The following is a 12,500-nucleotide window of genomic DNA, read 5'->3' as shown; positions in this document are numbered from 1 at the left end:
CCGCAAGCCAATGGGAAGCAAGCCCCTGGGAGTGTCCCGCCCCGGTCGAGAGCCGCAAGCCAATAGAAAACGGCGGCTGCAAGGTGGCGCGGCCAGAGGTAGGTGGGGTCGCCCGCGGTGCCTGGACGGGAGCCTGGCTGGGTCAGCCCCCGACGAGCAGCCGCGCGCATGGCTGTGTGGGGCCTGGGAGGCCGCCTGGGCCTGCGCGGGGTCGTCGGCGCCCGTGGGCTACTGTGTCCCCGTTTCCAGAGCCGCCGCTCCCAGGGCGTGGAAGACGGGGACGGGTGAGTGCCTGGCTGGGAGGGTCCCTGGACACCTGCCGTGGATTGCGGTGTCGTCGCCTTGGTGACGTCACACGGCTGTGAGAGCCGCTCTTGGTCGTGACGTCACCGCGGCCACGTGGGCGCCGTGGGGGCCAGACACCGAGGTTTCTTTGTACAAATGAGGAGGAACCTCGGCCCTCATCATCAGGCAGGACATATCCACGGGGGCCAGTTAGGCCTCCTTGCCCGGCCTCACGCTCAGGTGGGGTCTCAATTCAGAGTTTGACCTGCCTCCAAGGCACCTGTACCTCAAGACACAGAGGTGCCATCGCAACCCGGAGCCGGCCGTCATCCTAGACCTTGAAGCTTCACCCCCGTTCCGGGGCCTCAGGACCTGCAGAGTACCATGAATGAGTAACCGGGCCAGTGTATGTCATAGATCCCCTGATAGAACGTTTCCAATGAGCTTGTGATGCCACGTTTCAGTGTTGAAGCCTGTGTTCAAGGTCTTCCCTTGCTACTCGAAAATGCCGGAACTCGACCCTGTTGTGGCAGTTCTTCATTCCTGGGTCTACTTGGAGCTTCGTAGGATGGAAGTGGCCCAGATTGCCTTCTCTGCAAGAAGCCCTGGCGTGGCGGACTAGAGGCTAAGAGTTTGGGCGGGCACAAGTCAGGGTGGAAGTAAGAGAGTTTGGGTGAAGTAAGGTAGTCTTGGGCATGAATCCCAACCTTATGGCTTCCTTCCTGGGTGACCTGGGAAGGCAAGTCATCCCATGAGCTCCAGGTTTCTCAACAGTAAAATGAAGGTCGTAGGTAGTTCCCACCTTCTGGGGCTGTGGGAAGATTCCAGAGATGATTCCAGGAGATGAATGCCAGCAATCCAGTTAGAACAGTGCAGAGGTTATGGAAAGGGATCAATAAACTCTTTCCATGTTTATTAAGCATGAGCTACTCTGCAGTAACATATATGGGCAAGACACAGAGCTTGTCCACAAAGGACTTAACTAGCAAGAAAGGAGGGGAATGATGTCAACAGAGATCCAAGCAGAGGAGGGGTAAGTGCCGCCTCAGGCCATAAGCAGCAAGCTGTGACCCACTGAGGGAGGTGTCGCCCTGGGCAAACCATCCCCACTCACCACATCTTGATGTCTGTTTCTCATCAGGCCACAGTCTTCCTCAAAGACACCCAGGATCCCCAAGATATACACCAAAACAGGAGACAAAGGTAGGGGGCAGGTGAAACATGCAAAAAAAAAAGGTGGTTAACGCTATTTTAAAGTTCTGCGGAATCGTTCACAATCATTAAAAATTATGTAATGGATCTCACTAAATATCATCAAATGGGGTGTGATATTTAAAAGATGCCAAAGATACTGGGAGAGAAGTGAGGATAGTGGTTACCCTTAGGATTGCAACTGAAGGGGGTTGTGTGGGGGCTTCAGGGGTGCTGAGTATATTCAATTTCTTGAACTGGGTGCTGGTCACAGAGGTGTGTTCAGGTAGTAGCAATTCATCAACTGGTACATTTATTTTTTTTTAAGATTTTATTTATTTATTTGACAGAGAGAGAAATAGCATGAGTAGGGAGAGAGGGAGAGGGAGAAGCAGGTTCCCCACTGAGCAGGGAGCCCCACGCAGGGCTCAGTCCCTGGACATCATGACCTGAGCCGAAGGCAGACACTTAAGTGACTGACTGAGCCACCAAGCGCCCCCAACTTGTATGTTTATGGTTTGAGCACTTTCCTGTTATATGTCAGGTGGAAAGTTTTTTAAAAAGAGCATATCAGGACCACCAACAAATCTTAATTTGGGTGGCTAAACATTTTTTCACAGGGTTTTCTAGCACTTTCACTGGAGAAAGGAGACCTAAAGATGACCAAGTGTTTGAAGCCGTGGGAACTACAGATGAATTAAGTTCAGCTATTGGGTAAGGCAGACAGCATTGGCCTCGAGGTTGGCTTTGAATTGGCATCAGTGTAATTTACGTGGAGCTCTTGAGAGTGCTGGCTGGTCCCTGGGGGGCTGCCAACCCTTGATGAGCGTGCCTTGGCCTGGCAGCACAGGCACATGGGGTCAGTGTCACAAGGCTCCTGGGCTGCGGGCACCTTTGCCTCCCAGCACCGCCTGCTCCTGCCTGGCATCTGTCCCAAGCCACGCAAAGCTGCCTCACCCCTCCATCCCTGGCTCCCCCACCCTTCAGGTGCGCGTGCATGGCCGCGGCTTCTCAATGCCGCATCTGACTAGGTGAGATACTCAGGGCAGATAATGAATGACAGGTGTAGAGGTCCTGGCAGCAGAGTAGAGAAGGCCGACTTGTGGGTGTGTGTGTGAAGGTGGGGGTCAGGGGCAGAACAAGGTAAAGTGGGCAGGGGGAAATGAAGGTGCATTCTAGCATCAGCTGTTTAGAATTAGCCCATCGGCAAGCTACCCCCCCCCCATCTTTGTGGGCAGGAGATCGGGGACACCAAGCTGTGGACTCTTTGTCAGATAGTGAGCGAACATCTCCGTGTGCCAGGCACCACTAAGCAGAGCACCTCAGCCCACAGGCTTCGCAGAGTGCACAGTCCAAGGGGGCTACAGTTGGGGGGCAGACAGACCCCAGAGGGGCTCCTACAGGTGGTGGGGGCCCACACGTGGCCCGCGTCATGTAGATGCCCTCAGTGAGGTTGCCCCTGAGCGCCTGCTTTGTGCCAGGCAGGAGGATACTGCTGTGCTCAAGGCAGACTGTCTGGCCTACAGGCTCGTTCCCTGCCGTCCGAAGGGGGAGACCCACACTAGATGACAGACACATTTGTCTGTTTAGTCCTGACTGTAGGATGGGCTAAGAAGGTGCACTGGGAGTTCTTCATTGGCCTTTGAGGCCATTCTCCCTTGTCTTTGCTGGTGTGCCCAGGAGGTGACCTGCATCACGTGGTGACCCTTTGACACACACACACACACCCAGTCCCCTCTGCCTCTGGCTTCCAGGTGGGTCCAGCCAGTGGGAGGCACCAGCAGGAGATGGGACGGTGATGGGAACAGGTGTGGGAGCATTCTGTCCCCCATTCCCCAGTGACTCTCACGCAGCCAGCTGCATGGCTCCTGGCGTTGGCCCCGCTGAGAATCCAGCTCTCCTGGGTCGGTAGCGCCGTTGACCCTCCCTTGCCTCTTCAAACCCCTGTTTTTGCTTATCTTCGCCATCTGTTGTCAGTTTCCATAACTTCCCATACCCTGTTCATAGTCCCTTCACCGGCCTTTCCTCAAGGAACCCTGCGAATGTACCTGCCAGGCCCTGAATGGTACAGAGAGAGGGAGCAGAGTTTGGAGAGAGGCAGAAGCTGGGGTCCTTCCTGTGCCTGGAATGCTTAGCGTTTCTCGTCCCAACTGCCTTCCCAGGGAACTCCTACTCAGCCTTCAAAGTCCCACCTCCAACACTGCTTCCTCCAGGTAGCCCTCCCTGAACCCCAGCCAAGGCCACGGTTCCCAGGACTAGGACTCTGGCCCTTCCCTCCGGAGCACTAAGCATAGTTTGCAGCTTCACATTGAGTCCTGTGATACCCGGTGCACATCTCCATCTCCTGCTAAACAGAGCCTGTGTTACATGCGCTCACACTGGGTTGCCTAGATCAGGCCAGAGTAGGCCCTGAAAAGGGAAGTGTTCATTGGACGAGAAACAAGTATAGAAAAAGGCATTTGAGCAACAAACATCCCCCACCCAAATGAAAGTTTATGACGTTCCTCCTGTCAGCAAGAAAGATAACAGTGCGTGTGTTAGAGCTATGTTAGCTAGGGGACCTACCACCTGAGAACTTGCTGCCTTATGTAAGGCAGGGTCCAGGGACGTTATATTAGAGGCACATTCTTTTCTTTTTCCTCATAGATTTGCTTTGGAATTCATCACAGAAAAAGGCCACCCCTTTGCTGAAGAGCTTCAGAAAGTGAGTAGCAATGTGTCGCCCCACGTTGGGATATTCATCTGTGCGGCCAGGTGGCCATGCCTGGGTCTGCCGTCTGACCATCTCTTCCTCTGTCTGCCACCTGGGGCTCATCACTCTTTCTCTGGGAGCCTCAGTTTCTCCACCTGTGAAATGGGGATGCAGATCATCCTCCCTCCCAGTGCTGAGGACAACACCGGGAGGGGGACATGTAAAGCAGTGGATTTGATCCAGGGTGATTCTGTCCCCCAGGGGACGCTCGGCAATGTCTGGTGTTTAAGTGGAGGTGGGGCATCACTGACATCTAGTTGGTAGAGGCCAGGGAGGCAGCTAACTTCCTGGCAGGCATAGGGGTGCCCCTACGGCAGAGAATGCCTTGGTCCCGGACATAGGCAGCCCGGAGGTGGAGAAAGCCAGGAAGGCCAGTGTCAGCTAGCCCTCAGCCGGGGGAATTTATGGCCGTTAGTCTCCGTGTTCTGCTCCTTAGGAAGCATGGAGGCTCCAAGCCATGGACAGCACTTCAACAGTGGAGGCAGGCACACTGCCTAGAATGCACAGGAGCAGACAGAGGGCCATGAGGGGGCTGCAGAAGGACAGGAGGCTTCAGTTGCTGGAACGTTCTGTGAATGAGGCACCTGTGCACTGGAGGCTGGTTTGCAGATGATGGAGAATTGTTCACATCCACTGTGGTTATTTCTAGACATCGTGGTCATCTCTGAGCAGAGTTTGCAGAGGGAAAAGGCTGGCAGTGATGTGACGAACCTACCTGTGCTTTAGGCCTCTGTACTCTGGGTCACAGCTTCAACATCACCTGCTCCGGGGCCTTGGCTGGCCACCCGGTCTCTAGCTGGGTTAGGCACCCCTGCTGGTCTCCACAGCTCCTGCCCTTCCGTATCTGACAGCAGGCACCACAGAGGGTGTCACATGTCTGATCCATCTGTCTCCCCACTGACCTGGGCCCCCTGAGGGTGCAGACTGTGGCTTCTTCACCTGGGAGTCCCACCAGGGCCTGCTTGCAGGGCCTATGGAAGAGTGCTGGGCAGCCCACACACTGCTCTCCCCGCAGAAGCCCGTGAGCTGGAGGTTAACGTCCATATTGCGTGGGCAACACAGAGACTCTGAAAGGGCCACTTGCCCCAGGCTCCCCGGCGGGAATCAGCAAAACTGCAATCCGATTCCCAAACTGGTGCCAGCTCCCTCCTGTCCTGGGGGTAAACGCTGCAGTTGGCCAACCAGTGGGGTAGTAAGTATTGTTGTTCTGCCTCTCAACAGAAGCCCCAGAGACACCAGGTGCTCAAGAAACTCACCCAAGTGGCAGCCCAAGGAGAGTTCCAGTCCACTGCGGGCAGGCAGTGTCTGATCTCATCCCCTATGTCCCGCTCCTGGCCTGCTGTCATAGGGGCGGTCTTAGCAGGTGTCACGGACCTCCGCCCACCCCACAGCCCCCCATACAGCTCAAGTGGACTTTGGCAAGGCACAGAGTCAGGGGCAGTGTTTGAAGGTGTCCCTGGCACAGGCTCCTATGGGCCATTAGTCACACGGGGGCTGACCACATTCTCAGATACTTGTCCTTTATAGTTCAGAAAGCACTGTCACATTTGGTGACTTGGCCCAGCTGTTACAGGTCAGACAAACCAAAGCCATCAGTTTGGAGAAAAGGGGTCACAGGGTCCAGGCAGAAGGGAGACGAGGACAGAGTGAAGGTACTCATCACTGGGCCATCAGTGGGCCCATTGTTGCTCATTAGGTACCCCAGGTGTTCCCAAGGGACCTAGGGATGCTCAGAACCAGCATCCAAGGTTCGGATGCAGAAGGTTCGGAAGGACTTTTTAAAATTTGTTAGCCTTCAAATGCTGGCTAATGGAAGGTTCAGATAACCCCCATCAGGTCAGCCCCTGCTCGTCTTGCTGGTGTCAGGCGGCACCTCTGCATATGCAGTCAGGTCATCTCTGCTTGGCCCGCTGGGAATGGATCTTCATTCTCACCCTCTCTTGCTTCCCTAGATCCAGTGCTCGCTGCAGGACGTCGGCTCTGCCCTGGCAACACCGCACTCTTCGGCCAGGGAGGCTCACTTAAGTAATCTTCTCTCTGAACCTATGGCGTGTGTTAGAGGGCCCTGGAGGGGCCTCGGCCTGAGGGGGTGGGGCTCTGTCCTGGGTGTCACCTGGGACCCCTGGCAGCCTGGCCCTTAGACCTCAAGAAGGAAGGACTTCCTGAGCCAGTGGGAGTGGTTTGCAGAGCATCTGGGCAAAAGACATACGGTGGTTTCCTTGGTCTGGCGGACGATGGACCTCATGGCTGTGTCCTTCTGCTTCTCAACTCCTCAGGACGTGCTACATTTGAGGCAGGGCCCATCCTGGAGCTGGAGCAGTGGATTGACAAATATTCCAACCAGCTCCCACCACTCACGGCTTTTATTCTGCCGGTAGGTACCAAGTGGTCTCAACCAGGGCATGGCTACAGGCCAAGTGTATTCACAGAAACACACAGGCATTGAATAAGTCCCCTTTTTAATTTTTGCCAGCAACAGGAGGTGTCCACCAGCCTCCCAAGTGCCCTCCAGACCCTCACCAGCCTCTCCCCACCCCTGCTTGCTTTGGCTTCAGGGGGGTCACACAGCGGGTGTGCAGGGCCCCCTTGAAGCATAATGCTGCCCATTTGGGGGGCGGGGGCAGGGCCCTATGTATCTGTTGGTCCAGCTGTCCAAGGGGCTCCCTGTCTGCCCTAGACACACCTGCACCCCCATGCTTCCCTCCTTCCCCCCACCCCACTCCAGCCAATACCCACTTTCTACAGTCAGGGGGCAAGAGCAGCTGTGCACTGCACTTCTGTCGGGCTGTGTGCCGCCGAGCAGAGAGACGGTAAGGGGGCCGAGGGAGAGGGTGAGGGCGGGGTGGGGGGGCCGGGCAGTAGCAGGCAGGCTGGGGGGTCAGCTCTGTGCCATCCAGCTGCCCACTGACGGACCTTCAGCTGCCACCGTCACTGTACCAGGCTCTGTTCTCAGAGTCCTGCAGAACAGAAGGGAGTCAGTGATCCAGGGGCAGATGAGTGACAAATGATGTCACATCAAGATCTGAGCTTCCGGAGAAACAAGAGGTTACAGGTGAACAGGGTAGGAGGAGAGGAGGGGGCCTTGGCGGGTTTAGCTGATTATTTATAATTCTATACTCGTGTTGTATGAAAGTCAAGAGGATCCGGGTGAGACTCCTTGTTCCTGGGGGTTAATGTAAGTGGGGCAGTGGCAGCCGGGCTGAGGTGAGGGGAGAACCCCACACCAGGGGTGGTGCAGTGGGCACAGGGAGGGCCTCTCCCAGGCACACTGTGTCAGCCAGGAGTGGAAGGAGGGGGGGCGGGGGGGATGGTGTGCAGGGCAAGGGCACAGCAGGGGCAGAGGCAACATCCGCACTGAATAGACACAGAGGAGGCTGGATGTCGGGATCCAGAGTGAGAGGGGATGTGGGGCACGATGAGGCCAGAGGCCTAGCAGAGCCTCGTAGGTGCAGAGGGGTCTGTGCCATCCCCTGAGAGCGACAGGAAGCCATTGATGGGTTTTAGGCCATAGAGTAGAGAAGGGCCCAGAGGAGCCCACATGGCTCTGGGGGGCCCCGGGGGGTAGCTGTGAACAGAGCAGCCCAGCGCTGTGCCCACACCCTTGACTGAGTCAGGGAGAGGAGGGGCCCCCAAAAGCTATCGACGGGCTTTTCAGAGAAACTTCAAAAGAGCTCCCTGCAAAGTGTCCATTCGTACCACTCCTAGGCCAGCTGGCACCCAGCTTTACAGAGAAATGGAAGTAAAGCACCTCCCTGACACAGTAGGCAGGGCTATGCTGGGCACTTCTGTGTATCATTTCATCGAGGCCTCACAATAACCTTGGCAGAGACTTGGTAACAGCACCCGGGACACAGGAGTCAGGATATTGGAGCGCAGAGAGGTGACATCATGGCCAGGGCGGTCCCCCAGCTGGTCCTGAGCAGAGTCCAGATTTGAGCCCGGGTCCATCTGGTCCAAACCTGAGCTCTGTCCACAGCCCCACATCATGAAGGTCTCACTTCTCATGAAACGCTCTTGGGCCCCTATGGTCACCAAATGGATCGTGGGTAACAGAGCTCCAGCCTCAAAAGAAGACATGTACAAAACCATCCGCCTCAGCAATGCTCATCATAGCAAAAAACCCAAAGGCCCAGCAGTGGGGGTCAGTCGAGTGGAGGAAGGGTCCTGAGTACCCCAGGCAGGGAGATGGAGGTGTGCCTGTGGGATGAAAAAACAGGGGCCACGAGCCCAGAGCTCTGGTTTGGGGGAGGGTACCTCCTCGCCAGAGTTCTGTGGCAGAGGTGACACACGTGGCAGGTGTGAGGGCCCTAGGAAGGACCCACCACAACGCTGGTGCTCAACAGAAAGTAGGCCACCGTGTAGGATGTCTGCACCCAGACTTGGTGAGGACACCGGGGAGGCTGCTGCGAGCTCTGGAGGTGCTGCTGTGAAAGGCAGCCTGGGGGCGGGGGCGGCCCGGGACATCAATCCCATAACGTACGAGAGACCTACGTTGTTTCTTCTTCCAGCGTGGTGCCTCTTGTCCAGATGGGTGAGACCGACGCTAATGTGGCCAAGTTCTTAAACAGGTACTTAGCTGGGGTTCAGAGGGTCTCACACCTCTGAAAAATGAGGCCCCTTGTGGGAAGTAACCACAGGCCTGGGGCCCCACACACTTCTTCATTCCTCATATCCCCTGAGGACCTGCAATGTTCCAGCTGCTGTGCTGGCCACAGAGATGCTGCTGAGAACAAGGCAGGTACCATCTCTGTCCCTGGGGAGGTAAAGGTCTCACTGGGAGATCTACTATAAAAACCAACAACACAAAACAGAACAAAGGGACAGTGTATAGCTAGGGGTCCCACTTTCAGGACCAGGGAGCTCAGGCAGGAATCTCTCAGCCCTTCCCTGCAAAGCCCCGGGGCTATGTGAACTGAGAAGAAATGGCCATGCCAAGCCAGTTCAGGGCCCTCTGAGCTGGACTGGCCCAGAGAGGGCTTCAGTGGATTCTGTTCCAGCCTTGGCTCATGCAGTTCCAGTGTGGGCCAGGTCAGGGCCCAAGGGCAGGCAGGGAACCCAGGGGCCCCTGAGAGCTGTCCTGGGTGTCCAGAGACTTCACAGTCAGGGTCTGGCCCCTCACTGTGGTTGCTCCTCCCACTGGGATGTGACCTGACCAGCTCTGTTCTTCCTGGGAGGTGGGTGGGCCCCAGAGGAGCGAGGAAGCTTCCAATCATCATCATAGCAGTGATCTTTGGGGAACATTATGGTCTCTGAGTGTTGTGTGGGTTGAGCCAGTTCATTTCCTCAGCAAGAAAGGCCTCACTGAGCAGATGAGAAACAAGTATGTCACCACCACCACCCCTAGGAGCGAGAGACACCAAGAGCAGAATCTCTTGTACTGCTCCCTCCAACCCCTGCCAGGCATTGCTGGGGGGCTCGATCCCTGGGAGAGACAGCCAGGCATTGCTGGGGGGGCTCGATCCCTGGGAGGGTGTGGGTCAGGGAAGGTTCCAGCCAGACCGGGCATGGCACTGGCCTCAGAATAGGATTGGGGCCAAGAGGGGTGGAGGAGGGTGGTGACAAGGAAAAGTGGGGGACAGTTGAGAGGTGGGTGGCTTCCTGAACTCACTGCAGGCTCCCTAAGGGCAGGCTGGATGTCTCCATTTGGGGTGTCTCCATCCTGGTCCCTGGAAGGTGCAGAAACCAGCCTGGGGAGGGGCCTGACTGGCAGGAACCACCCCAGCCCTGGCACTAGAGTCACAGAAGCTGGCCTGGAGGGCCATCCATCAAGGCCAAGTTGGCTGAGCACCCGCCATCCCGCCTGATGCTCCTAGAGCTGGTGATTTATATTTCCTCCTTGAAGGCTAATATGGGAAGGACCTGGTTAGCACTGACCTCTCATTTCAAATCCTCCCGTTTGCTTCTCTCTGCCCTTCCAGACTCAGCGACTATCTCTTCACATTAGCCAGATACGTGGCCATGAAAGAGGGGAATCAGGAAAAAATATACAAGAAAAATGACCTGTCGGCCTGAGCCTGTGGCACTTGGAAGTAGTGCAGAAGGAGAGATGTGCAGCCCCCTCGGAGGTGAAGACTTTGTCCTTCTTGTCCTGATCCCCGCAGATCTCCGCCAGGGGCGCTGGACGAGACACCTGCCCACTCCTCTAGGCTCTCCTGGGTGGGAATGAATGAGTTCAGTACTGCAGAAAAAGAAGGTAAAGTGACTGCTGCAAGGAAGAGCCACGTAGAAAAAAATAAAAGTGGGAAAAGCTTGAGCTTTGTGCACACGTGCGTGCATGCGTGTGCGTGTGTTGAGAGAGCCCTGCTGCTACCAGCTCAGGTGCCATGAGGATTTGGAACGGTGCCAGAGGCCCTTGGACACATAATTGTGATTTAGCTGTGCCAAAGGGGATTTAAATGTCACATTTATAAAGGGGAAGGGAGACAGGATTTGGAGGTTTGGGCCACTTGGAGCCACCAGCCCCACCTCTGTAGGGGATGGACAGCTGGGGTGCGTGGCGGGAGTGCAGCCCAGAGAGCCCCCTCCTAGAGGGGAGCCTCCCTCCCTACGGGTGCTGAGGGAAGAGGGACAGAGACCCTGGTGAGAGGGACAGCATCGCTCAGAGGAGGACTTCTGTCTGCTGGTTTAGGCCTCTCAGATCCGTGCCTCCGCTGTATTTTATTTCTCTTGTCACCACTCTCCCCCACCCCCACCCCCAACCACGAAAACGACACTGCCAGTGCCAGCTGTGTCCTTGGGAAGGGGATATTTATGCAGGGCAAGGAGGCGGCCCGGAGAATGTGAAGGCTGCATGCTGCTAATTGCAGGAAATGACTCCAAAAGGGCAGGCTCTTGCGAAGTGCTGGGGCCGAGCCGCCTGGTGAACTCAGTTCAGCAGTCATTCCCTCAGCGAGCCCCTGCTCGGCCCGGGGAGCCGTGTCACTCTGGCTGCCACCTTGCCAGCTGGTCCGTGGACGGTAAAACAATCAGGCGTGGGCCTGCTGTGGCTCTCATTCTTACCACCGTATCTGTTAGTTTTGCTGCAGGAACAGGTGCCCCTGACTGATCCTGCTGGGTCCCCGGGGTTTCCCAAGCCGAGTGTGGGCAAAGGTGAAGTCCCTCTGGGGCCTCCCCAGCCCTGCCCCCCGGTCAGTGCCAGCTCAGGTACACAGCAGGTGCTCAGGGCTGGTGAGCAGGGCCCAAAGCGTTGAAAGCACCCACACTTCAGGAGAGACTGAGGTGACGAGCTGCCCTGCCGACATGCAGGCTGGGCCAGGGGGCAGCTTGCTCAGGAGCTTACAGGCGCCCGCTCCACTCAGTTCAGCCCCTCCTCCTCCAGATCTTCCTGGAAGGAGCAAGACGTATATGCTGAAACGACAACTCCACCCTCCTTCCTAGCCACGGTCAGACACCCTACAAAGGACCAAAGAAGCATCAAGTGAGGCTTCGAAACAAAGCAGCTGGCCTGTTGCCAAATCCTGGCTCCACAAGCCCTTGCTGGGACGGGCTGGGGCGGGCCTGAAGTTCACTCCAGGTTCCCAGGCCCTGCCTCAGCCTCCTCGCTTTGGCCGGCAGACATGCCCCCAGAAACGGGCCAGGTGCAGGGCAGGCGTCGCAGCTCTGGAGGGGCCTCCTGTGTGGCCAGCCCGGGAAACACAGAAGCAGCCTACTCTGGGCACCCAGGGACGGACTGGTGTGAAACGTTCGCTGCTCTGCAGTGCCGTACAAAGCCGCCGTGGAGCCAGAAGCAAAAGGAAGATGCACACCCCTGTGTGCGCTCACCAGAATACCCTCCCGTGCCTGAAACATTAACACCAAGCTCCACAGTAAAAACACACAACTAAGTACAAAGCCCGTGTTGCCCAATCTGTCTACGCTCACAAGGGATAGTCCCCCTTGCACACAAGTGCGGGGTTGGGAAAGAAACAGTGAGCTGCTTTTACGTAAAATTGTGATGCCTCAGGGCACGTGGCTGGCTCAGTCAGAGGAGCCTGTGACTTTTGAACATGGGGTTGTAAGTTCAAGCCCCATGTTGGGCATAGAGATGACTTAAAAAAAAATTGGTGATTCCTCATTGATCTTAAGTCTTTTGCATAATTTTGGTTTTTAAAAAAATACTGCATGAAAATTGTATTTACCTTGATTCCCGGGGGTTTGGGCACTCCCCGACACTGGCACCCAGTAAAGTGCCTCGCCTGCCTACCCCTAGCCCAGGCTGGGTTCTCGGGGACGTGTTTAGTGCCCTTGCAGAGAGCAGCTGGTGGTTGGGCGGTGTGTCAGAGAGAACCGCATG

The 12,500-nt window shown here is 56.3% G+C and overlaps 1 protein-coding gene across 3 annotated transcripts; it reads left to right on the top strand.

The window, feature by feature from the left end:
• The first annotated feature begins 80 nt into the window (after window positions 1–80).
• MMAB (metabolism of cobalamin associated B) lies at window positions 81–12,291 on the top strand. Of its 3 annotated transcripts, none has more exons than XM_025986638.2 (9): window positions 81–284; window positions 1,427–1,488; window positions 2,097–2,190; window positions 4,123–4,180; window positions 6,181–6,253; window positions 6,505–6,602; window positions 6,974–7,038; window positions 8,737–8,796; window positions 10,147–12,291. In XM_025986638.2, the coding sequence occupies exons 1-9, from the start codon at window positions 169–171 to the stop codon at window positions 10,238–10,240; spliced, it is 720 nt and encodes a 239-aa protein (XP_025842423.2). In that variant the 5' UTR covers window positions 81–168; the 3' UTR covers window positions 10,241–12,291. The 3 variants fall into 3 exon arrangements, with proteins under 3 accessions (XP_025842423.2, XP_072579143.1, XP_025842424.1); XM_072723042.1 differs by having other exon boundaries at window positions 83–1,318; XM_025986639.2 differs by having other exon boundaries at window positions 121–284; window positions 6,954–7,038.
• The last annotated feature ends 209 nt before the right edge of the window (window positions 12,292–12,500 follow it).

The sequence above is a fragment of the Vulpes vulpes genome, chromosome 10 (genome assembly GCF_048418805.1).
Source record: "Vulpes vulpes isolate BD-2025 chromosome 10, VulVul3, whole genome shotgun sequence".
Taxonomy (NCBI): Eukaryota; Metazoa; Chordata; class Mammalia; order Carnivora; family Canidae; genus Vulpes; species Vulpes vulpes.
Note: the sequence above shows the minus strand (reverse complement) of the source record. Positions and strands in the feature narration are given on the sequence as shown.